The sequence below is a fragment of the Peromyscus leucopus genome, chromosome 4, assembly GCF_004664715.2.
Source record: "Peromyscus leucopus breed LL Stock chromosome 4, UCI_PerLeu_2.1, whole genome shotgun sequence".
Lineage (NCBI taxonomy): Eukaryota > Metazoa > Chordata > Mammalia > Rodentia > Cricetidae > Peromyscus > Peromyscus leucopus.
Window position 1 is genome coordinate 116387823 of NC_051066.1, and position 25041 is coordinate 116412863.

Genomic DNA, 25041 nt, shown 5'->3' on the forward strand with positions numbered 1-25041 from the left:
ATCCTAGTACTTTGAAGGCAAGATAACTGAGTCATCTCCTCAGCCCCAATTTACTTAATTTTAAGAAAAGACTTCCCTGTGAATATTTAGATTTTGATTATGTTAAAATTGCTAAACATTTATTCAGTGATTTAATTCAATAATTTTTTAAAGAAATCTAAGAATTCTAAAAGCAATAATTTCTTTAAACCTGTTTTTCTCTTTGTTCTCACTTTGTTTAAACATTTTTGATAATTCATCATAAAAGCTGGTGTGTAGCTCACTGGCAGAATTCTTGTCCAGCATATATGAAGCTCTGAATATGATTCTTGGCAATGTAAAAAATATGTACACACACATATATACATACATATTCATATTAATTTTATTAGTTAAAAGCTGTGTAAAATATAGATAGCATTTAATAGTATTCATATTATTTTATTTCACATTTTTTAATGCAAACCATGTCTTAGGATTTCTGTTGCTGTGAGGAGACACTATGATCTCAGCAACTCTTATAAAGGAAAACATTTAATTGGGGCTGGCTCATAGGTTCAAAGGTTCAGTCCATTATTGTCATGGTGGAAAGCATGGCAGCATGCAGGCAGACATGGTGCTGGAGAAGGAAGTTCTATATCCGGATCTGCAGGTAGCAGGAAGAGACACTGGGCCTGGCTTGAGCATGTGAAACCCTAAAGCCCACCCCCAGGGACTGTTTCCTCCAACAAAGCCGTACCTACTCCAACAAGGCCACACCTCCTAATCCCTGAGTAGGGCCACATTCCCTAATGACTAGGCATTCAAATCTGCGCGCTTATAGGGGCCATTCTTATTCAAATCACCACAAACCATAAATACATTCATTTGTTCACATATCCTTTTAGCCTTTGTGATTAAGACACTGTGCTAGACACAAAGATTAAAATGAGATTTAAAAAAATATTTATTTGTCTTATTTTAATTATGTGTAGGTGAGTATGTTGGCATGTGGATATTGGATTCCCTAGGGCTGCAGTTCCAGATGGTTGTGAGCCACCTGACATGACTGGGAAATGAACTTGGATCCTCTGAAAGAGCAGAAGATGCTCTTAACTTCTGAGCCATCTTGAAGCCCCTGGGATTTCTGAAGTAAAATCTGTTTTGATAAACGTATATTTGGGCTGGGGTGCAGGGGGATTGTGAGACTCCCCAGACATGACTATTGATGATAACAAATGCCATGGGAAATAAAACACTTGCTGAAATGCAAGAGTGAAAGGGCAGGAGAAGCAAGGAGTTATTTGATGTAGTCTTCGAGGCCCAGAATCCCGGGTTGGTGGTTCATAGCGTTGAGAATCAGCATGGCAGAAGGAAGGGAGAGTGCTGTGGAATGTGATCGAGTGATGCTGAAGGACCATTAATTTGGGCATGTCATGTCAGAAAGAGTCAAGAAGAGGGAGTAGATGGGCCCTTTAAGAGGCAGTGTTAAAGGCATTACAGTCTTGGGAGATGAAGCAGATTTAAAGGTGTAATATATGGGAGTCCTACTAAACCCAGCAGAACTTGATCAGGTTTGGATCTGGAATTCCCATTTGGTATCATATGTATCTGTAGTTCCACTTCTTACATCCTTCACCTTACCGTACTGGCCCTAGCTGTCCCCAACCCTTGCCTAAATTGCTGTAGTTGCTCCCGCATGGATTTCCCTGCTTCTATCTTTGCCCCCAACAATCTGTGCTCACTTCAGGATGATCCTTTTAAAGTATGAGCCAAGTCATTCTTCATCTTGTCAGAACTGTTGGATTCTCTTCTAACTTTGTCATAATCATGTATTTGCGTGTGTATTTGTATGTGTGCGAGCACATGCCTGTCACAGCACACGTGTGGAGATCAGAGGATGTCTTTAGAAAGTTGACTATATCTGTCATCAGATTGGCGCCTGGCATCTTTACTCACTGAGCCATCTCAACAGTCTTGTGATTACTTTCTCAAATAGTACCCCCACTTTTGCTGACAGTAAGTTCCATAGCACTCATTAATCCATGGTATTTGTTTGTTTCTTTGGTGTCTTTCTTCTTGTACTGGACTTGCTTATTTTTGTTCATTACTAAAATCATAGTACCTACAACCCTCAATGAATAATCATTACATTGTGAATGCGTGAATATTAAGGTAACTTTAACTCAGTTGGGGTGTAACTCAGTGATAGAACACTTGCTAATGTGGGCTCTACTACTGAGCTGTGTCTCTGGCCCATCTTTTGATTTTAAGAAGCAGAAATCCACTGAAGTCAATTTAAATACAAAGTTATTTGTTGGAAGTTCTATGCTACTTAGATTTGGAAGTAGAGTTATCTCTCATAAGGTATTGAGATGTTGAAACTGAAGTATGACGTACACCCCTGTTTTACATGCTTTCTGGGGTTATATGGATGCTACATGTTATCTTCATTCTTTTTCTCTTGTAGATTGTCCCTAACTTTTTTTTTTTTTTTTTTTTTTTTTTTTTTTTTTTTTTTTTTTTTTTTTTTTGTGGTTCTTTGAGACAGGATTTCTCTGTGTAGCTTTGGAGCCTGTTCTGGAACTCACTCTGTAGACCAGGCTGGCCTTGAACTCCAAGATCCACCTGCCTCTGCCTCCTGAGTGCTGGGATTAAAAGCATGTGCCACCACTGCCCAGCTTTTTGTCTCTAGTATTCTTGATGCATGTGGCCCCACTATATATACCCTATGATTAACTAGCGTTTTCCAGCTCCTGAGAGCTAGTTGTTATTTCTTCCCCAACTCTGTTTAATGATATTGTATTGATAACTTGAAATCAGCTATGGCAGAAATAGTTACACCATGGAAAGTGCTACATAATAGTACCCTGCCAAGAGTTAGTTTTTAGCATACCACTGCTCTAACCTTAAGTGTTTGTGCTCTCGAGCTCAGAGACCTTTGCTCCTGTCTTTTCATCTCTTTGTTCAGATTTTGAAGAGAGACAGATAGATAATCAGATTGATTAGCTTAGTTCTCTGCTCTCCACAGTGGTGTCATCTGAGAGCCAGTTCTGCACCTCCCTTACCAAGCCTGAGTCAAGTAGCACGTAATCCACCTCGGCAGAGTAGCAGTGCTTTGGAAATCAGCAAAGAGTTCAACTCACAGTGCTCTCTTGTTTCTCTCTGCTGCCTAACAAATATTGGTAGGGTGTATGCTTGCTAAGCTGTGAGCAGAAAAAAATGAATGTGGTATGAATTGAAAGATAGCAGTTTCTCTAACAGAAGAGGGACACCAAATGGAAATCACTGAAGATGTTTCCTGGAGATCTCAGTGGTGCTGCGGTTAAAGAGATAGACTGGCTGGGTGGTGGTGGCACACGCCTTTAATCCCAGCACTCGGGAGGCAGAGCCAGGTGGATCTCTGTGAGTTTGAGGCCAGCCTGGGCTACCAAGTGAGTTCCAGGAAAGGCGCAAAGCTACACAGAGAAACCCTGTCTTGAAAAACCAAAAGAGAGAGAGACAGAGACTGAGACTGACTGAAGAGGACTGACCCAATGAGAAACTGTGATTATGCTTAGACCATGGGCCACCCCTAGAGGGCGATTTAGTGACTTTATAAACACCAAGAATTGTAAACCTCATGAGCAGAGTCCTGAATTATAAGCAAAAAACCCCATACATCAAGTATATGTTTATAATACACAAGTAATACTAGATAAAATCAGAGAGGTGCTGAGATAAGAATTTTCTCAAGATTGGGAAGCTGATGCCTGTTGTTGGTGAGAGAAAGAGACCAGAAGATACAGATTAAAGATTGGAGGAGGTAAAAATTGTAATTTCCTCCTTTGGAAATTTCAGTAATTGTTTTGCTTTGATTATCCCATTGCAGGAGACTGTGGGAAAGATTTTTCAAACAGACATTGCAGAACATGCTTTGGTAGGTAGCTTTTTAATATTTGTTTCTGACCTCCTGGTTTAATTTTTAGTTCTTTATTTCTTTCGCAATATAAGTGTAATTATAAATATATAGACTCAGATAATACTGATGGGGGAATGTCTTTCTGTATGCTTCAAATATGTGTTGCCCTGATTGGTTGATAAATAAAGCCGTTTGGCCTATGGCAAGGCAACTTAGAGGCAGGTAGGAAATTCAGAGATCCAGGAAGAAGAAGAGAGACGCCAGCCAGCTGCCCAAGAAGCAACATGTAATGGGAAGCAGGTAAAGCCTCGGAACATGTGGTGATACACAGATTAATAGTTATGGGCTAATTTAAGATACAGAGCTAGCTAGCTAAAAGCTTGAGCCATGGCCATGCAGTTATAATTAACATAAGCCTCTGTGTGTTTACTTGTGGGACGTGAGTGGGAGAGATTTTTCCTGACCACTGGCAGGCCAGGACACAGGAAATCTTCCAGCTACAAATACAGGGAATACTGTAAGAAAAGCGATTCTTAATCTTACTACCCAGAGACAGCTGTTGTTGACATTTGGCCTTCCACCTTTATAAATGTGTAACTATCTCCATTCCCCAAGTTCATGTAAACAGTATTACATTAACATTCCATGTTTTTGTGGAATGATACTGTGTTCTGTTTGAATACTGTTTGTGTGTGTACCTCTTTTTAAAATGACCGCATAGCCTGCCAGTATGTGAGCATCACATAGATTTATCTAAGCAGCTTCTGGAAGCCTGCTGCAGTTTTGATTTCTCAGTAGCCACCCATGCTGTTAACATCATATGTAAAGTGACTGTGTGTGTTTGGTTTATTTACTTTTGCCTGTAGATAAATTCTTGGTAGAATTCATTTATTCCTTTATTTTTCATGTTCAGTATATATCTCCAGATTGTCCCTAGAAAGATGAATGAGGATTTTATGTGGAAGTGCTTTTTTCTTCTTTTCTTTGGCAATCCTGGTCCAACCCCTTTTATTTTTGTTAATCAGATCAGTAAAAATTTAAAATTGCCTCTTTTATTTTTTTCTGTCTTTGATTATTAGTTCAGTGAAATAGCTGTGGACAGATAGCTTGATTTTTGGATTTTGGCCACTTACCATTTAGTCAGTGTCTTTCTGTCTCTGTTTTTCTCTGTCTCTCTGTGGGTGTGGGTATGTTTCTTTTTCAAAATTTATTTTTAGTTGTGTGTATGAGTGTTTTGCCTGGTTGTATGTATGTGCACTATGTGCATGCCTGGTGCCTGTGGAAACGAGCCCTGTCTGTCCTGGAACAGCTGTGTAGACCAGGCTGGCCTTGAACTCAGAGATCTTTCTGCCTCTGCCTCCTGAGTGCTGGGATTAAAAGCATACGCCACCATGCCTGATGCTCATTGGTATTCCTTAACTTTGAATTTTTAAAATAACTTTGTGACATGCCTATCCTCTCACCTTCATTGATTTGAGCTTTTACATGTTTGTTTGCTTTGTTTTTTAGGCCATTTGTAAGAGTTTATATTTTAGAGACATTAATCTTTCATAATTTATAATATATATCTTCCCACTTTTCATTTACATTGTTTATTGCTTTTTAGAAGTTTTTAAATTAGTTTGTCATAAAACATCAATATTTTCATTTACAGTTTCTAACTTTTTAGTCTTGTTTACATACGTTTTTAAGAGTATAAAAGTGTTCACCCAGATTTACATCTAGTATTTTGTGGCTTCATTTGTTGTACTGAAATATTCATTTACCTGAGATTTCTTTTAGTGTGAATGGATTTATTGCTTATATTTTTGGAGCAGCTAGATGTTATTTAAGAAAGATTCTTGTGTGCCTTTTGTGTGCCACATTTTGTGTTTCATTTTGTTTTTTGATAGAAACTTCTGAGCAAATATAACGTTAACAGTGTTTAACAATGATTGTGTTAGTAATTGAAACTCTATTTAAATATATTGAACTTTTGTTTTTTACCATTAGAAAAATTCCTTAGAAACAGATATTCCTACTGTGAATATTTTAGCTGACGAAGAATTCCTTCCCTTCCAAGAAAACACATTTGACCTGGTGGTTAGCAGCTTAAGGTTAGTAATCCATTTGTACTTTTAAAATGTATGTTAGAGAGGCTGGAGAGATGCCTTGGCTGGTACAGTGCTTGCTGCGTAAGCATGAAGACCTAAGTTGGATTCACAGAACCCACATCAAAGGCAGCTATAATGGCACATGCTTGTATTGTAATCCTGGCTCTGGAGAGGCAGTGACAGGCAGATCCCTGGGCTCCCTGGCCAGCAGCAGGTCAGTCTTACTTGATGAGTTCCAGACAAATGAAAGACCCCATTTAAAAAACAGTATGGGGGGCTGGAGAGATGGCTCAGAGGTTAAGAGCACTGCTTGTTCTTCCAAAGGTCCTGAGTTCAATTCCCAGCAACCACATGGTGGCTCACAACCATCTGTAATGAGATCTGGTGCCCTCTTCGGGCTTGCATGGATATGTGCAAGACAGAAGACTGTATAAATAATAAATAAATAAATTAAAAAAAAAAAAAAAAAAAAAAAAAAAACCAGTATGGTCAGAACCCAAGCATGAGGTTAGCCTCTGGCCTCCACGTGCACACATGTGCAGGCATGCATGCATGTGTACACAAACACACACATACGTATGTGTGTATATATATGTTATAAATAGGTCTAATTTACATTGTAACATTTTACTCTTAGGCTAGCAATAGATAATGGATTAATACCACCACCCTCCACCCCCACCTGGAATTAAACCTAAATCCTTGGGTTAAGGACAAACACTCTTACTGAGCTGTATGTTCTTCATTGTGATAAAGTAAATTCTTTAGTTTATAAACTGCAAGATTCTTCTGTTTAACAATTATGAATTTAGGACACCCTAGTAGAAATCATTTTTTTTATTCCCAGGTTTCTACATACAGCTTGCTAAAGCTCTTTTGCTGTCACATTAGAGAATAAACAGGGTCAGCAGAAAACGTGAGATTTAAAAGGTGTCTTATGTGTAAGTTTAGAAAGCTTTGTTCTTTTGATTTCCATCATCTTAAAAGATGTCAGATGTACTGTCTACCTATTAAAATAGGAAAAATCCAAACACTGACAACACCAGCTGCTGGCAAGGGTGTAGAGCAACAGGAACTCACTGCTGGTGCGAAAGCAAGATGATATAGACACTTTGAAAGACTGTTCGATGATTTCCTGAAACTTGAACATACTTTGTTAGGTTCCAACATTTATACTCTTTGGTATTTACCCAAAGAAATGAAAATTTATATCCATGCAAAATCATGAACATGAATAATATATTACTCCTTAAATTTTTTTTAAAATTTGTTTATTTTATGTATATGAGTATTTTAACTGCAGGTATGCATGTGCACTACATGCATGTCTGGTGCCTGTGGACGCCAGAAATGGATGGAGAGTCCTCTGGAACTGGAGTCACAGATTGTTGAGAGCCACCATTTGGGTGTTAAATACTGAACTCAGCCTTCTGCAAGAGTAAAAAGTGCTTTTACCACTGTGGCTATGTTATTAATTGCTAAAACTTGGAAACAACTAAGATGCTGTCTTAGGATTACTGTTGCTGTGATGAAAAACCATAACCAAAGTAACTTGAGAAGGAAAGGGTTCATTTCATTCACAGTTCCATAAAAAGTTCATCATCAAAAGCGGTGAGGGCAAGAGCCTGAAGGCAAGAGTTGATGCAGAGGCTATGGAGGAGTCCTGCTTCCTGGCTTGCCTGCCCTGCCTTGCTCACCTGCTTTCTTACAGAACTCAGGACCACCTGCCCAGGGGTGGGACCACCCACAATGTGCTGGGCACTCTCCCATTGATCACTACTTAAGAAAATGTCCTACAAACTTGCCTACAGCTATTTTCCTAATTGGTTTTCTCTACTCAGGTGATTTTAGTTTGTGTCAAGTTGACATAAAACTATCCAGCACAGATGTCCTTCAGTACTAAGTGGTTGAATTGTGGTACATTTTGACAATGGAGTTATTTAGCACTAAAAAGAAATGAAGTGTAGAAACATGATAAGAATGCAGGAAACTTAAAGACACATTACCAAATGAAAGTTTATTCAAAAAGCTGAATTATGTTGGTTCCAACTATATGACATTCTGGAAAAGGCAACATTAAGGAGAGAGTAAAAAAAAGATCAGAGTTGTGGAAGTATAGAAAATGCTTTAATTTCAGATTTTAAAGTTTAATACTTTTTTGTGGTTTAGCCTAATGATAATTACACTAATTAAGGTTAAGCAACTATGTGTTTCTATTTTAGTTTGCACTGGGTGAATGACCTTCCTAGAGCACTTGAACAGGTAAGGAAACTTATGTTGGCTTAGTTCTGTGTTAGTTTATTATCCAGATTGACAAATGTTTCTGTTTTCACTGTTTCTAAGTCTTACAGAGAATGGAATGAAACCAAATATTTGTAATGTTCTGTGGGCTGGATATACTTGATACTCTTTGACTTACAAATATACACATTAGGTGATATTCCTTGAGAACTTTAAGAATAGTCAGTTTTAGAATTACTTATATTTATAAAAGATTTAATTACTGTTTAAAATAATATTGGTATTGCAAAGCATATTCTTTTGTTTGTTTGTCTTTTTTTGAGACAGTGTTTCTCCATGCAGCCTTGACTATCTTGCAAGCCATTTTGTAGACCAGGCTTGCCTTGAACTCAGAGATCTGCCTGCCTCTGCCTCATGAGTGCTGGAATTAAAGGTGTGTACCATCACTGCCTGGCTACAAAGTATATTCTATATTAAGTTCCTTCTCTCCCTTTATAGCCTGTGAACTTTTTCTGGGTAGGAACTTGTTTATGTTTGTATCTGTCCTGTGCCTTACTCTCAGTCAATGTTAGACAAATGCCTGTAGATTGGTGTTTATCAGTGAGCAGAGAGTGGTGGGTAGATGATGGTGTGGCCAAGTGGGGGTGTTCCAAGAGAACAGTTTGAAGGAAGCATGCAGAGCCATGTGAGAACTGGCCTCAACGAGGCTGAAACTCATGAGCTGGCACTTGTACTGCATTTCTTTAGCCAAAATAAGCCAGAAGTTCAGCCTAGATTAAAAGAGTAGGAAATAAATTCCATCTGTTGGTGGGGCATCTTAAAAAAATTCTTTTTAGAGGGCACAAACAGGAAGAATTACAATTTTGTGAGCTATCATTCTTTAAATGTTTTTTCTTGTAGTATTTTGTTACTGTAAAAAGCAAGTTTTCTCTTATAAAATTTGAAAACATACGACATCTTATAGATACTAGAATCATTAGTGAGTGTATTTTCTGTCTCTGTCATTACTGTACAACATGACTACACACTATACAGTAGTGACTCTAGGATTCTTGTCTGATGTTATTCATTTCCTGATTTATTTGGCAAAATAAGGTTTGTAGTCATAAAACATTAACTTGGATACATTTATTGTTTTGATGTTTCTGTCTGTAAAATTTGAATAGTTGTGTTATATTTATTACAGATTCATTATGTCTTAAAACCAGATGGGGTGTTTGTTGGTGCGATGTTTGGAGGTGACACGCTCTATGAACTTCGGTGTTCATTACAGTTAGCAGAAACAGAAAGGGAAGGAGGATTTTCCCCACACATTTCTCCTTTCACTGCTGTCAGTGACCTAGGACATCTGCTTGGGAGAGCTGGCTTCAATACTCTGACTGTGGTGAGTAGCAGGAGAACCAAGTCACCCACTTATTTCATTGCTTGGGGCAGTTTTCCTTGCTCTTTCTTTTATCTTCTTTTTTTTTGTGGGGGATGAGTGTCTTGCTATCTTTAGTGTGCATAAGTACAACTTGACTGAATTGTTGAGAATATAAACTTTAGCATTTAGCTTCCAGGATAAGTAGCTTCAAAAAATGTACCAGTTTATGAAGAGACTTCTCTTTAAATAACATGTATTTATTTTGTGAGGGAGGAAGGTGTGCCATGGTCAGAGGACAGCTTTTGAGAATCAGTTCTCTCCTGCTGTGGGCTTCAGTACTGAAATCAGGTAAAGACCTGCCAACCCCTTTAAGGGAGACTTTAAAAATACTACTCCCTTAGAATCTTCAAATCCAAGCTAGGTGTAATATGGGATAAAACGACTACAAATGTGGTAACGGGTATCCATTGTAGGGGCACTTGTGGTACTGTCCCTACCACCAACTCTCGATTCAAGCAGACACAAATGACTACATTTTCTCCGTCTAGGCTTAGTTGAGGTAGAACATGCTGTATTTCAGTCCCAGTGGAGAGTATTATAGAGAGGATTCATAAACAGGAAGTGTAGAAGAAACACAGATTCTTCATAGACTGATGGGATAGCACACTGGATATAATTTACTTTATTTTGGGGAGGCCTTATTGAGACTGGGTCTCATATACTCCAGGCTGATATGGAAGTCACTGTGACTTTGAACTGATCCTTCTGCCTCCACCCCTGGTGTACTTTGATCACAGGCATACACACCTGGCTTCAGTGACTGTGACTTGACTCCCTACCCTATCTCTGTACTACTTAAGGGAATTTAGGAGAGGTGCTTCAGTTCTCTCAGCATTTTAAAAAATATATAAGTGCTTTTCACCCCGAGAGGCCCTTGTTATTAAATGGCCAAAGGGTATGAGATACCCTGACTATTGGTATGAAATACCTGCTTTTCTCTTTCCCTTTCCTTCCACTCCTCAAACTTTCCGAGAATAAATTTCCAGAAGAGAGTCATCTCCCTCCCACCTCTCCAATCACAGTCGCCCTACAGGACTCATTACTCTGCTCAGACGAGGTGAATAGATTGACTGTGATTTCCAAACCCTCTGACATAGAAACATTTGATTGGAGGTGATTGGAATTTTTGATGAAGAACGCCCCCAGTTGCATAGCTAGCGACGATAGGCTTACAGTTAAAATAGCTATTTGAGTTAACTTACTGTGAATGCATTTCATAAAGTCAGCCAACCAAAAGTGACATCATTTCCTGTGTGTTGATAGAAAGCAAGGGGGGTAAACTGACAGAACCCCTAATCTTAAAAAGTAGCTCCAGAGGGGTAAGGGAAGAAACAGCAGATTGGGAGAGTAGGCAAGGCTTTGTCAAGAGCAGAAGACAACCCCAAGATGTCTCACCTGTATCTGGCTTGACTTTATAAACTTTTAAATTGCCTAAGTCAATAAAAAGTGGTTTTGATGCTGGGGGGTGGTGGCGGCAGCGGCAATGCATGCCTTTAATCCCAGCACTCAGGAGGCAGAGCCAGGCGGAACTCTGTGAGTTCAAGGCCAGCCTGGTCTACAGAGTGAGATCCAGGACAGGCACCAAAACTACACAGAGAAACCCTGTCTTGAAGAACCAAAAAAAAGTGGTTTCGAGATGTTGAACATCTAAAAATTAGAAAGCATAGCTTTGTGTCAAAGAACTAACATTACTGATACAAGAAGTTATGCATTGAGGGGTTAGTATATTTTAAGACTTTTTAAATTATATAAATAATTTACAAATAATTTTTATTATAAATTTAAAACTACTGATAACTGAAAAATCTATCATTTGCTTTAATCCCTCAAATCTTAGCTCTCTTCTGAGAACAGCATTTCTCAAAATTTTAGTCTTTGGTGTTCAAAATTTCAGAATTTGGTTTAATCCCAGCACTTGTGAGGCAGAATCTGGTGGATGTCTGAGTTCAAGGCCAGCCTTGTCTACAGAATGAGTTCCAGGATAGCCAGGGCTACACAGAGAAACCCTGTCTTGAAAAAAAGTAACAAACAAACAAAAACTGTTAACTTATTAGAACTTATTCTTTTAAGACTAAAAATGATATATATTACTTGTTAATATGAATTCTCTTCATTCTTATAAAAAAGAACTACACTGAGCTGAGGATATAGCTCAGTGAAAAATTCTTAACCTAGATTCCATCTCTAGCACCACTAGTCAATAAGAATAAAAATGAAGCAAAATCTTCTTAAGCCAGCTGTGTGGGGAATGTGTGTAATCCCAGCACTTGGAAGGCAAAGGCAGGGAGCGGGTCATGAAGCTAGACTAGGTTGGAGAACCATGTTTCCAAAAAGCAGTGTCACACTTGAGGGTTTTATAAATTGCCTTAGTGTGTGCTTTAGTAAGAGGGTTGGATTCTAATGTCTACTCATTAGTAGAACCCTTACCTGCCTGTATGAGGCTCTGAGTCCAATTCCTAGCACTATTATGAAAAATGACCTCTCTCTCTCTCTTCTTCTTCTTCCTCCCTCTATACCCACCCCAGTCCATGCATATTTAAAATACTAGGAAGGAATAATGAAATGTATGTATGGGGAGAAGAGATAGAACAAAGTTTGAAAATTAAAGAAGTCTCCTCCTGACATCTGAAATTTCATCCCTCTACCTAAGACAGGAACTTGAAGCAACATAGTTATGCAGCAAGAGAATAAATGCATGGATGCTTATTACTCAGTTAATGTTTCTCACTTTTTAAATGTTTTAAGAAGTTTTCGTACTCTTCTACAATCCATACCCAACCCCCAGGGAATAATACTGCCCACAGTGGGCCAGGTCTTCCTATATCAAGACAGCCCCCACAGGCAAACATGATCTAGACAATCCCTTATTGATACTCTTCCCACGTGATTCTCCATTGTGTCAAGGTGACGTATCTTTTCTTTCCAGTTTAATACCTAAGGTGTCCTCTATCTGAGCATCATATGTTAAATGGATGTTTGGAGTTGGGAGATTGAATAGGAACTTCTTCTGTCTACTCCATGCCTGATTTGGTCTTGTGGTACCAAGAATGGTATACCCCTTTGGGAGAATAGTTACAAAAAACAACAACAACAAGACGCCGCAAATGGTGGCAAAGGCTTTTAATCTTGGCAGAGGCAGAGCTAGGCAGATCATTGAGTTTGAGGCCAGCTTGGTCTATGTAGTGAATTCCAGAATAGTCTAGGCTGCATAGTCAGATCCTGTCTCAAAAAAATAAATAAAGTAACCTTCACAATATAAAACAGTTACTTCATTTTGTTTTTAAAGAAGAAGCTGGCTCCAGTTGTTAGAGTTTTAGGAAGATAGCATTTGTGAAGAATATTAAAAACAAGACCATTCTTGGTGGAGATAGCGCTCAGTGGTGGACACTTGCCTAGTACTCGTAAGGCTCTGATAAGGGAAATTTCCTGCCTACCCTGATAGAGTGGTCTGGGAAATAGTTATAGCTCCTTTCCAAAGCTTGATTTTTGTTTGTTTGTGATTGTCACATAAATATTACATTTTTCTTTTAAAAATAGGATACTGATGAAATTCAAGTTAACTATCCTGGAATGTTTGAATTGATGGAAGATTTAAAAGGTGAGGCATTTGTAGACTCCATTTGTGAGGCATTTTGACGGTGTACTCTATGTCAGAGGTCGGGGTAAGCACTAGGGATTCATTCTTGTAGAGAAAGCACACTGTTGTCTTAGAGCTTATAGTATAAAGTGGAGGACGTGACACTAGAAGAGTTAGATTGGAATTGTGGCTAGTGCTATGAAATTGAGGCTTGTAGCACTATCTGTTTCTGGAATAATAGAGGAGGAATTTGTTGAAGGGTACATTTGTGATAAAATATTTCAGTGACTTCCAGTAGCAACAGTTCATATGTCAGGTCTAAACATGCACACACATATCTACATACACACACACACACACACACACACACACACACACACACTTAAAAAACATTACAAACCTTAGATAGTTTAATGAGTTTAGGATTGAGGGTTTAGTTGAGAATAGATCCTGGTCTGGGAGATTTAAGGAATTTTGTTTGAAAAGATGGCATTTGAGCTATGTTCTAAAGAAATAAAATGAGTTAACCGGATGAAAAGGTGAGAGAAGTGTGTCTCAGGCACAGAGCATAGCATATTCAAAAGCCTTTTGCAAGAGAACATGGCTGGAACTGGAAAAGGGGCATTTGGCAGAGGACAGTGAGATGGAGAGTTGGATCCTGCACAGAACCTTAAAATCCCGGGATTACTCACCTTTGTCTTTATGACCGAATACCTGACAGAAGCAACTTAAGGGAGAAGTGATGTTGGCTCAGGGTTCAGGGTGTACAATCTGTCATGTCAGGGAAGACCCTGTGACGGGAGAAAGAGTGGTTTAGCGCCCTACTTAACCAGTTCCTTCAGCTAGACCCTTCTACAATCTTACAAAATGGTACCACCAGCTAGGGCCTGAGATTTCAAACATACAGACCTTTTGGCGGTGGTGGTGGTGTATGTGTTGGGGGAGTGGGAGGTTCCATGTTTAAGCAATAACAGACCCTCTTAACATTGTTTTCCCTTCCCTGGGTTTGATCTCCAGTACCCCAAATATATTGATAATTTGACTTCCCAAATTCTTAAAATTTGTGGTGGGTTTGGTTTTGTAAGACTGTCTCATGGTTTGGCCAGGCTGGCCTTGAACTCAGAGGTATGTTGCTTTGGGCATTTGGTTATGTTAATTTGGGCTACCCAAATTAATGTAATGCATTTTTTTCTACATACATGTTTGCTGTCTCCTGCTCAAAATTAGGGAAGGCCCTTATCATTAGTTCAGATCCAGAGCGTTAGCTTGGCATTGAAAGTTGCATCATGTAGCTGTACCAGGCTTGTCACTTAGACCTTCCAAAGTCTCTGTAATTGCTCTTTTTTCAAGGTTCATTCTTACAATCCCTGGTACATACCACACCTGCAAAGTGGCCCAGATGTCAGTAGAGAGCTCTTGATTTGTCTCTGCTCATGGTCATGCCCATGTTGAGGCCAGATTCCTTAGTCTCCATCAGACAAAGGCTCTCAAGGGTTCAATTTTTCTTTTTCACTTTTGTATCCCCAACCTGATGCAATGGCCTTTGTGAAATAAGCATTTGGTGATTGCAGTCTTATAAATTTTGATTACCTGTATCTTTGCTGATCATCCTCTTAACCCCCTGTAGTAATTTGAGTCTCCCATATCACTGCAGATCTTCATTAAATAATTACTCAATTAAAAAAAGATTGTCCTTATCAAGCATTTTAATTGGGAGGAAGCCAAAATATCATTAATATTTTAATTTTTTTAAAAGATTTATTTTATATGTATGTGTGTTTTGTTTGTTTTTATGTATGTGTGCCATGTGTGTGCCTGGTTCCAGAGGAGGCTAGAAGAGGATATTGGATCCCCTGAGTTTAAGCTTAAATAAATGTGGTTGCTGGGAGTCAAACTATGGTTCCTCTGCAAAAGCAACAAGTATTCCAAACCACCAAGCATCTCTCCAGTCAAGATGCATATTTTTAAGAGTTACTTAGCAAAGGAAGTTTCCTGCAATAAAGTTTGCTAAGAGATGGTGGTGTTTTGGATTTTGGTAAGTGTATTTTAGTTATTTAGGAGGGAAATTTGACAGTTTTGGGTAGCTCAGTTGTGGCCTTTGTGAAATAAGCATTTAGTGAGTGCATTTGTACAAATTTTGATTACTTGTATGTCTTTTCTGATGAGCCTCTTATCCCCTGTAGTAACTTGAGTCTCCCACAGCACTGAAGCAGAGTTGACTAGGGGATGGGGAGTCATAAATATATTAAATATATATATATATTCTGTGTGTGTGTGTGTGTGTGTGTGTGTGTGTGTGTGTGTGTGTGTGTGTATGGCAAGAGAATAGTCCCAGTAGACAGGTGTTTGTGGAAGTTCCGAGATCATGGAGCCGTTTTCCTTGTTACAAAGGAAGTAATACTATATAGAGGTCCAAAGCTTGAGAATGATGTAGAAACGCTCTGAAATAGTCATTGAAGAGAAGGGTGAACTGACTAGGGAAAAGTTACAGAATTTGAAGTCTCATTTAAAGTCATTCAGACTTATCAACCATGGTTAGCAACAAACAGGGAGGTAGTTGAGTCGGTTCGAATTGAGGTTTTACTATTTATGTGATAGAAATCCAAAAGTGAAAGGTAACTCCACAAATATAATTGAAATAGTGACCTGGAAGAAAAAGGAAGTAGAAGGCAGAAGTGAGCTGGGAAGTTGGGTGAAAGTTGCTGTAGCTAAGCATTCTCAAAGTAGTCAGAAAACAGTTATGGCTGAAGTACTTAATCATGCTGAAAGGGCAGGATGATTAAGTCAGAAAATGAGATGCTTGGTGAATGATTTGAAGGTAAAGCAGTTATTAGTGATAACTCCTGGGACATATTTCACATATGGGGCAGAGATGGAGTGACAGAACTCAATGGGTATGAGGTAGAGAGAATGGAATTTGATGGACACTAGCATTGAAAATCCTTCCTCTTAGAATGGTGATATGACCAGAGGTGCACAGGAAAACTGAGCCAGGTACCAAACCTTGCAAAGGAGGGGACTGACTGGGTGATAACCTGCCAGCAAGCAGGAGAAGGTTATGGCTAAGTGGAGAGGGTGTATGACAGGTGGCAGAGGTAATGGCCAGGAAGACACTGAGGAACAACAGCCACACAGATCCTACCTCCCAACTTAGACGACTGTGATTCATAAGTAATAAATACCTTCCATCGAGAGGTTTCCAACTGGTCTCCTTTGTGAACTACTTGTTCGTGTGCTCTCTCTCTCTCTCTCTCTCTCTCTCTCTCTCTCTCTCTCTCTCTCTCTCACACACACACACACACACACACACCACATTTCATTAATAGCATGGATGATTTTGAGTTAAAGTTGGGGTCTGTGAAACAGAATTATGCTTACCTAAGGAAGGCTTTATCTGGTTCTGAAAGTTGTAATGTGTTTTGAAATAGTGAAATTTATAAAATTGTTTGCCTGTTCTTTTATTCATAGACTTACGATTTTTACAAACATTATTACACTTGTTTTTTTAGTAGCCTTCTTGGTAACTGCATTGCTTTTGTGTTAGTGAGGAACATTAGGGCTAAGGAGAACAGTTGAATCTGAGTGGCAGAATTAGGTGCCAAACTCTTGTCTCCTGCCCTGGCTTCTTCACTGACCCCTGTTGCTTGTTGTGGTTGCCTATTAGTGATAAGGTTCTGCCCTATGTGCTTCCATTACTTGCCTGTTTATCACAAGACCCGTTTCACATGTTTAGCACTCTTCTGAGTGTGGCCTTACACTGTCATGTTAACATAGGGAAATGCACATAGCCAAAAGTTTACCATTGTGGTCCCTTTTCATCATGAAATAAAGGAGTGGTAGGCTGTAGATTTATACTCAAGATGATAAAGATAATAAAACACAGAAACTATTTTTTGGACACTTCCTCAAATACTGAAAACACTGATAGAATCATGGAGCTCTTTTATCTAAAAGCTTGAGACATGATAATGAACTTATTATTTCTCATTTAGGCTTCAATGATAATTCTTCAAATAGACTGTTTATTTTGTACTGGTCTACAATAAATGCTGGGCTCATGATTCATTTCAAGAAAGAAAATAGAAAGAGACAAGAAATTAGACCTATCAGTTGGAAAAGGTTACTGCCCACTGATTTAAAAATACAGTAATTACTCTGCAGTTCTCTGATGCTTTTTTCTTTCTTTCCATGTGTGGGTGCTCCCCTGCTCCACATTGTTGAGTGTTTCTAGGGATCAGAAATCCCTTAGCCTTGCACATATAAAGCAACTGGTCTACCACTGAGCTACTTCTCTAGCCTCTGATGTTTTTGAGACAGTCTGGCTATGTACCTCAAGCTACCCTTGATCTTGCTTTGGATCACAGGCTGACCCCAGACTCACTGTCTGCCTGCCTCTACCTCTCAGTGTTGGGTTATAAGTATATACCATTGTATCTGGCTTAGATTTTCTAATACCTTAATTTACAGGTGAACATATCAAGGCATAAGTACCTTGTCTGTAGTCATGCTAAACCTAGAATTAGTTGCTTGAATCCACATACTGTATACTAAATATAGATATATCCTTAAAATAGTGAAATTGGCCTTTTTTGTCCAGTTAAATGCCATAATTTTAATGCTATAGCTACTTGTATTTTTAAAAAATACTTTATTATTTCTTTGAGAATTTCATACAATATATTTTGATCATATTCACTCTCCTAAAGATCCACCCACCTTCCCTTCCCACCCAGTTTTGTGTCCCTGCCCCGAACCCCCAAATAAAGGCCAATTTGTTCTACTTATATCTGTGGCCTTCTGCTGGATTGCGGTTGGCTTCTCAGTGGCTACACTCTTAGAGAAAACTGACCCTTCCTCTCCCAGCAGTTAACAATGGCTAATAGGGCCTCAGATAGGCGTGGAACATTGTATCCAGTTCTACTCTGCATGCTGGGACTTGATTTGGCTTGGGCTTGCCAGGTCTTGGGCATGCTGCCATATTGGTTCAACTGTGCAGCTGCCCTGCTGTGTCCAGAAGACACTGTTCCTTCTTCTTATCCACTATCGGGCTCTTATGTTCTTTCTGCCTCCTCTTCATCAATGATCCCTGAGCCTTTGGTGGAAAGGGTTTGGTATATGTATTCCATTTAGAACTGAATATCTACAGTGTCTAATTCTCTGCACCATGGCCAGTTGTGGGTCTCTGTGTTACTGTCTACTGCAAACAGAAGCTTCTCTGATGAGGGTGGAGAGATGCCTTAATCTGAAAGGGAGGTCTGCAAGAGGTACAAGGAAGGCAGATGTGGGACACATGGTGTCTTAGTTACAATTCTACTGCTGTGAAGAGACACCATGGCCAAGGCAACTATTATAAAAGAAAGCATTTAATTAGGGGTTTGGTTACGGTTTCAGAGGTTTAGTTCATTATTATCATGGCAGGGTGTTTGGTGGTAGGCAGGCAGGCATGGAGCTGAGAGCTCACATCCTGATCTACTGGTAGGCAAGCAGGGAGAGACACTGGCTTGGCATGGGCTTTTGAAACCTCAGAGCCCACCCCAGGTGACACACCTCCTCCAACAAAGCCACACCTATTCCAGCAAGGCCATAATTCTTAATCCTTCCCTAACAATTCCACTAACTGGGAACCAAGCATTCAGATACTGCTATGGCGGGCATTCTCATTCAAGGGCTATTCTCATCAAACCACTATACATGGTCTTCCAACCACCAGGCAGGTCACTGTATTTTTACCACCTTCTAGACTAAGTTTTAAAACCTTTCTGGTTCCCCAGAAGGGTGCCTCAGGCCCTTTCCCAATTGATAATGCGTGTCCCCTAGGGTTTTAAATAGGTCTTACATTTTGAGGAACTGTTCCTATGCTTACCCTTGAGAGAGATATCTCTACTGTGAGGCCTTTTACAAAAGTCACATATCTTTGATGTTTTTTTATCTGTAGGTGGATTAAGAATTATATAAAGATAATGTGTAAAAATGCCATTTGAGAAAGTGGACAAAAATACTAACTGCTGGATTTTATATTTATTCATTTACTGTTTATTGAGCATTTGCTGTGTGCCAACTTCTCAGCCAGTAGTAAGAGATACATAGTTTCCGATCTCAAGTTGCTAATATTGTAGATGAAAGAATTCCCAAGATAGACAGACAAACCTTCAGCTGTAAAATAAGAGAAACACAAAGGATTTGGCCTTAAATCTGCTTAGGATGTCAGGGAGTCATCTGTAGAAAAAGCTGAACCTAAGTTAAAGTGAGTTGCCCAGGAGGATGAAGTGTAGGGAGAATTTGGAGGGGTAGCACAGGGAACGGTGTGTATAAAATCATGGGGTGGAGAGATTATTATATATATCCTAATCTTATATTGGGAGAACTACTGTAGTAATATTGCTTAAGTGTATAGAAGAGGCAGATGATGGGGAATGATAGAAGACCAGAAGCTTCTAGATTTTTTTCAGATGAGCCTTACAGTTTGTTTAGAGAATTTTCCACAGAGATGAGTCAGATTTGAGTATAGTAGAAGAGCACTGTTTGCATGCTTATAAGGCATGGTTTATAGGAGGATAAGATTGGAACTAGCATGATCAGTCTGTCCTGATGTATGAGGAAATTAAGGCATAGACAGGTAAGGAGCCCGCCCAAGTTGTATTTAGTAGAGGCAGATAGCTTAAGTCATTCATATCCTGAAGTCTCAGCTATTTACTCAGTGGGAAAAGTCCAAGGGGAATGGGACTTGGAGGGGCCTGGGTGCTTTCAGGGGGGCTGCTGTGCCAATTGGAAGGTGGTATCTCCCTAGTTGGCTATTCTATCTACATCTGTGTTATGTTTGTTTTCCAAATAGTTGAGGGATGTCTCATTTTAGCTGCCATTATTATTAATTCACAGAAAAAAAGTCCAGAATATTGACCTAATTTTACAAACAAGTTGCATTATCAGCTGATGAATACATGAGAAATTTTCAAGGCTTTCACAGTGGTTTTAAGGTAAGTTCAGTTTTTTTAAGGCAATACTCATCATTGTTCCAGTAATAACATATTAAAGTTTGTTTTTAATAAGCAATTGAACTTAACCTTAAAAATACTGGGAGAAGTCTCAGCCAAGATCAAATATGAAAACACTGAGACTCTTAGGCAGTTCCCTGCCAGCTGGTCTTATCCCAAGCTTAGGTTGAGTGTGCCGTCTTTGCTAGGTGGTTGTCAGTAAAGCTTCCCCACAGTGTGCTTCACGATATTCCACTTTAAAGATGAAAAACCGGGTTTAATAAAGGCTGAATCCTAGTTTATAAAGTTGTGATCCCTGAGTCCAGGTTCTCTTGAGTACTTCACAAGGAAAGGGGTGTTGAGTAAGGCAGTGCCCATCCCTGAGGAAGAGTGGGCTACTAAGGCGGTGGAATTGCTGTTGATACTGTGTAGAGTTCTCTTGAATTGTCTATAACTGAGCTGGGTGGTTGTCTATAACAGACCCACAGTGGTGGAATGTGTCTATCTTATTTATGAGTTGTTTGGAAAGCATTTTAGAATGTCTAGTAACGCATTCTGTGTTGTGTATGCATTTACTACATGTGATGTGTAAGGAAGGCAGGGCAGTGGAAAGTTGAGTAGAAACTAAAGGACTGTGTCCATCATTGGTTATATTGTTGCAGCGTTGAACCCTAGTTTACTTTTGATCACTGTGTGATTGATATTCACTCTGTGGGAGAATGTGTTGTAAGATAGATATATAGTGGGTCTAAAATACTTTTTTAAGATTTGTTTTTATTTTGTGTGGATACCCACAGAGGACAGAAGAGGACAGTGGATACTAAAACTGGAATTACTGGAAGTTACGAGTTTCTGATGTAGATACTGGGAATTGAACCCAGGTCCTCTGGAAGAGCAGTATGTGCTCTTAACCACTGAGCCATCTCTCTGGCCCCCAGTGTTTTACTTTGGTTGCAGGTTGTTTATTTGTGTACTTGAAAAAGGGTCTCACATAGCTGAGGATGACCCTGAAATCACAATCTACCTGCCTCTATTTCCTCAGTACTGGGATTGTAAATGTATATTTACAAATTATCATTTATACCTAGCCACAATTTTTTATTAACTACTAGTTTGTAGCTATTAATCATCTTTATGAATTGGGACCATTAAACTCACAAAATACAGGACATTGGGTTTATTAGAATCAGTGTCTCCTCAAAAGCCAGAAGAGGGTGTCAGATCCGTGGAGCTGGAGTTATAAGCTGCTGTGTGCTGCCTGATGTGTTTTGGGAACCAAACTCAGGTCCTCAGCAAAAGCAGTGTGTGTACTTAACTGAGCCATCTCTCTAGCCTCCTTGTTGACTGCTTTAAAAAACTCATTGAAATAAAATTTGACATGTTATTTATTATTAAAATTTTATTTAAATGAAAATTTAAAAATAGGTTACTATTTTTAGACTATTGAAGAAAATGAATGAGTCTTTTCTTGATTAGTAAAGTAAGTAGTAGACACTTGGTCTTTTTTTTTTTTTTTTTTTTTCTTGAAACAGGGTTTCTTTGTGAAGCCCTGGTTGTCCTGGAACTCGCTCTGTAGAGCAGGCTGGCCTTGAACTCACAGAGATCCACCTGCCTCTGCTTCCCAAGTGCTGGGATTAAAGGCATGCACCACCATACCACTGCCCAGCATGTAGTACATTTTAATATTAAGAATAATTATAATATTTTAAAATTCCTTTAGTTATTTTGTAGAGTGATCTTAAACATGGCCTTTCCAAATAACTTTAAATTTAAATGTATCCATAAAGAAAGATGCATAACATTAATTTGATATTACATTAATTTATCTTTATTTTTTGCAGTACTGGGAATTGAACCCAGGCCTGTGTGTGTGTGTGTGTGTGTGTGTGTGTGTGTGTGTGTGTGTGTGTGTGTGTGAGAGAGAGATATGCTTGTGTGTGCATATGAGTGTGTGTGCAGCCTCCATATGTGTACATATATGGTTGCCAGAGGTCACTGTCAGTATCTTCTTCTGTTGCTCTCTTTTTTTCTCTCTCACTGAACCTAGAGCTCACTAATGTGCTAGCCTAGCTGCCTCAAGGATTACCACCACACCTGGCTGCTGCTGCTTTTTTTTTTTTTTTTTTTTTAAGACAGGGTTTCTCTGTGTAGCCCTGGGTGTCTTGGAACTCACTCTGTAGATTAGGCTTGCTTCAGACTCACAAAGATCCTCCTGCCTCTGCCTCCCAAGTACCAGGTACACTTGGCTTTTTATGTGGGTGTTGGATGGAGATCATGGTTATACGATAAGCACTGTATCCATTAATTCATATCCCTAGCCTCTTGAACACGTTAGGTAAGCACTGTACCACCTAGCTATCTCTCAATCTCTACAATAATAATTGTCAATAAACAGCCTTCTGACAGTTTGAAACAACCGAGAAACAGTTTGCAATTTTAAAATAAGGAAAGAGGTCTGAAGATTAATTTTAAAATGCTAAGAAAAGTGTCTCTGACTTTGCACAGCCTTGGTGCAGGGAGGAGGTGCTTGGACCTGCCTCAACTGAATGTACCAGGCTTTGCTGACTCCCCATGGGAGACCTTGCCTTGGAGGAGGTGGGAATGGGGGGTGAGTTGGGAAGGTGGGGGGGTTGTGGGAGGAGGGAGAACAGGGGAATCTGAGGTTGATATATAAAATGAATAGAAAATCTCTTAATAAAAAAATAAAAAAAAGAAGCGTCTCTTTGGGGAAGACACATAATTTTCAAATCTAGTGTTAGTAAAATATCACAAAATCTGAAGACATGGCTTTGGTCCTATCTAATGAGTCGTACAGGCAGCCCTCTTCTAAGTTTGGCTCTTGTAATTATATGTGCTGCTTACAAGGACGGAGGCATTGTCACAGCATCACAGCTAGAAGGGGTGTAAGATGTGGTTTTCTTTGAAGGGCACTTGTCAATGCTTGTGACCCATCTAGAGTCTAGTGGCATTTGCTGAGCTGTCTTGCTATAGACTGTGGCTGTTGTGGAAAGAAGCATCCTGGGGCTTCCCTCCTGAGAATTTCTTACCTGACTCAATAATGAAGAGGCTTCAAGCAGTTTTGCTCCAGTCAGTAAGCAGCCTCGATATAATCTAAAGGTGGATGAGACTGAGGATAGGTATGCTGTTGGATAAGATAAGATGTTGTCTTTATACTGAGCTGCTGGGGTATTTGCAGTATTTTCTCAAACTGTAGTCTATTTTTAGGTATGGGTGAGAGCAACTGTTCTTGGAACAGAAAAGCTCTGCTGCACCGAGACACGATGCTGGCAGCTGCAGCGGTTTACAGAGGTGAGCCACCCACTCTTTCTACCTGCACTCATGGAGGGGTTTGTGCTCAGTGGTGTTTGCTCCACAGTGCTAGTTCCTTCTTGTAAGGTGTTGTCCGACTTCATGGTTTTTTTTCCTCTCAAAACACAGAGCCTATATCTCTGTATCTGTTTGCAAACAACTCTTGTTTCCATCATGTCGCTTTTCTGTGTTAAGACTTCCTGGGTGAGGCATTCATTCTCTGTCCTGCAGCTATCCTAGTACCCATTTCTCTTTGAAGTAGGTGATTGTTATTGAGCGGGTACTTCTTCTCACCTGATTGTTTCCAGAATTTAACCGTATGTGTCTTTTTAGAAATGTACAGAAATGAAGATGGTTCCATACCTGCCACATACCAGATCTACCACATGATAGGATGGAAATACCATGACTCTCAGGTAGTGTAATTAAGGCATCACTTTTTTTTGGAGTGTTTGTGTTTCTGTTTGTTGTCCATTGCTGATTAATTTAGGGTATATTTTATTATGCATAACATGATTGGGGTTGTGTTGGGCGGGGCTTATCTATATCTAATATCTTTTGTTTTTGTTTTCAGGCAAGGCCAGCTGAAAGAGGTTCTGCAACTGTGTCATTTGGAGAGCTAGCAAAACTAAATGATGTCGTGTCACAAGGAAAAAAACAATAAATATTATTTTATTCAATTGTAATGAATTCCAGAATTTTCATCAGAAATGAACAACTTTCACATCTAAATTATTACAGTTTGAAGCAAGAAGCAACATATTAAGCTGTTTGCTAGCAATCTAATACTAATCCAGGCTCAGTAACTGTTCCAGGTTCTCAGTGGTTCTATTTATGTAAGGATACTGTTACCTAGTGATTTGGGCATCTTTGCAGATTCAGCCTGAAAACAAAGGAAATGTTTTCCTTGGAGGTGGGAGGAAGAACCTAGAAATAATGTGTGCATGTGTAAATATGTGATTTGGTAGGAAAACATTGCTCACGATAGCATTCTGTACCTTTCTGCCTGCTGGTCCTTTGTTATCTCTGCGGGAGGATCACGGCTCTGAAGGTGAGAGGAGGAACACATTGCTAGGTTCCGGGGAGTTCTGGTGCAGTACAGCGAAAACACTTTTCTAGTGACTGCTGCAGACATGGAAGCCAAAATTATTTCTTACACTTTTTCTTGTTTGTCTGTTTTTGGAAACAGGTCTCACTAGGTAGCCTTAGCTGTCCTGGAACTCACTATGTAGACCAGGCTGGACTCAAACTCAGAGCTCCATCTGCCTTTAGTGCTCAGATTACAGGCAGGCTCTACCACACCCAGCTATTTGTCGCACTTTTGACTTACCTAGATGACCCGAGGAGTCTGCATTCTCCAAAGCTACTGTGCTGTTATGGATCTTAGGAGAGCATCCCTTCACCAGATCCACCTCCTTTCCCTGGGTGTGTTATTTTTGTTGTTGTTAGTTTTGATTTTGTTTTTAGAGTTTTGTTTTGTGTATTTGAGTCTTTGCCTGCATGTTTGCACCATGTGCATGCGTGGTAACTGCAGAGGCCAGAAGAGGGCATTGGATCCCCTGGGACAA

At 39.5% G+C, this 25041-nt stretch overlaps 1 protein-coding gene and 1 non-coding gene across 8 annotated transcripts in view; both read left to right on the forward strand.

Moving 5' to 3' along the window:
• LOC114702959 (arginine-hydroxylase NDUFAF5, mitochondrial) overlaps positions 1 to 24159 on the forward strand; it is a 30866-nt gene extending 6707 nt beyond the window's left edge. For 2 of the 7 annotated variants that reach the window (XM_028883567.2, XM_037205259.1), the window contains 8 exons: positions 3830 to 3877; positions 5852 to 5955; positions 8175 to 8214; positions 9380 to 9577; positions 13154 to 13214; positions 23390 to 23473; positions 23807 to 23889; positions 24048 to 24159. In XM_028883567.2, the coding sequence (XP_028739400.1) occupies positions 3830 to 3877; positions 5852 to 5955; positions 8175 to 8214; positions 9380 to 9577; positions 13154 to 13214; positions 23390 to 23473; positions 23807 to 23889; positions 24048 to 24137 (708 nt within the window). In that variant the 3' untranslated portion in view covers positions 24138 to 24159. Of the gene's footprint in view, positions 1 to 3829; positions 3878 to 5851; positions 5956 to 8174; positions 8215 to 9379; positions 9578 to 13153; positions 13215 to 20069; positions 20168 to 23389; positions 23475 to 23806; positions 23890 to 24047 lie in introns of those variants that run through there. The other 5 variants (XR_003736072.2, XM_028883570.2, XM_028883572.2 and 2 more) reach the window with 5 other exon arrangements.
• LOC114702982 lies at positions 12489 to 12677 on the forward strand. The gene has a single exon (XR_003736077.1). It is a non-coding gene; the product is annotated as a U2 spliceosomal RNA (small nuclear RNA).
• Positions 24160 to 25041: the final 882 nt, after the last annotated feature.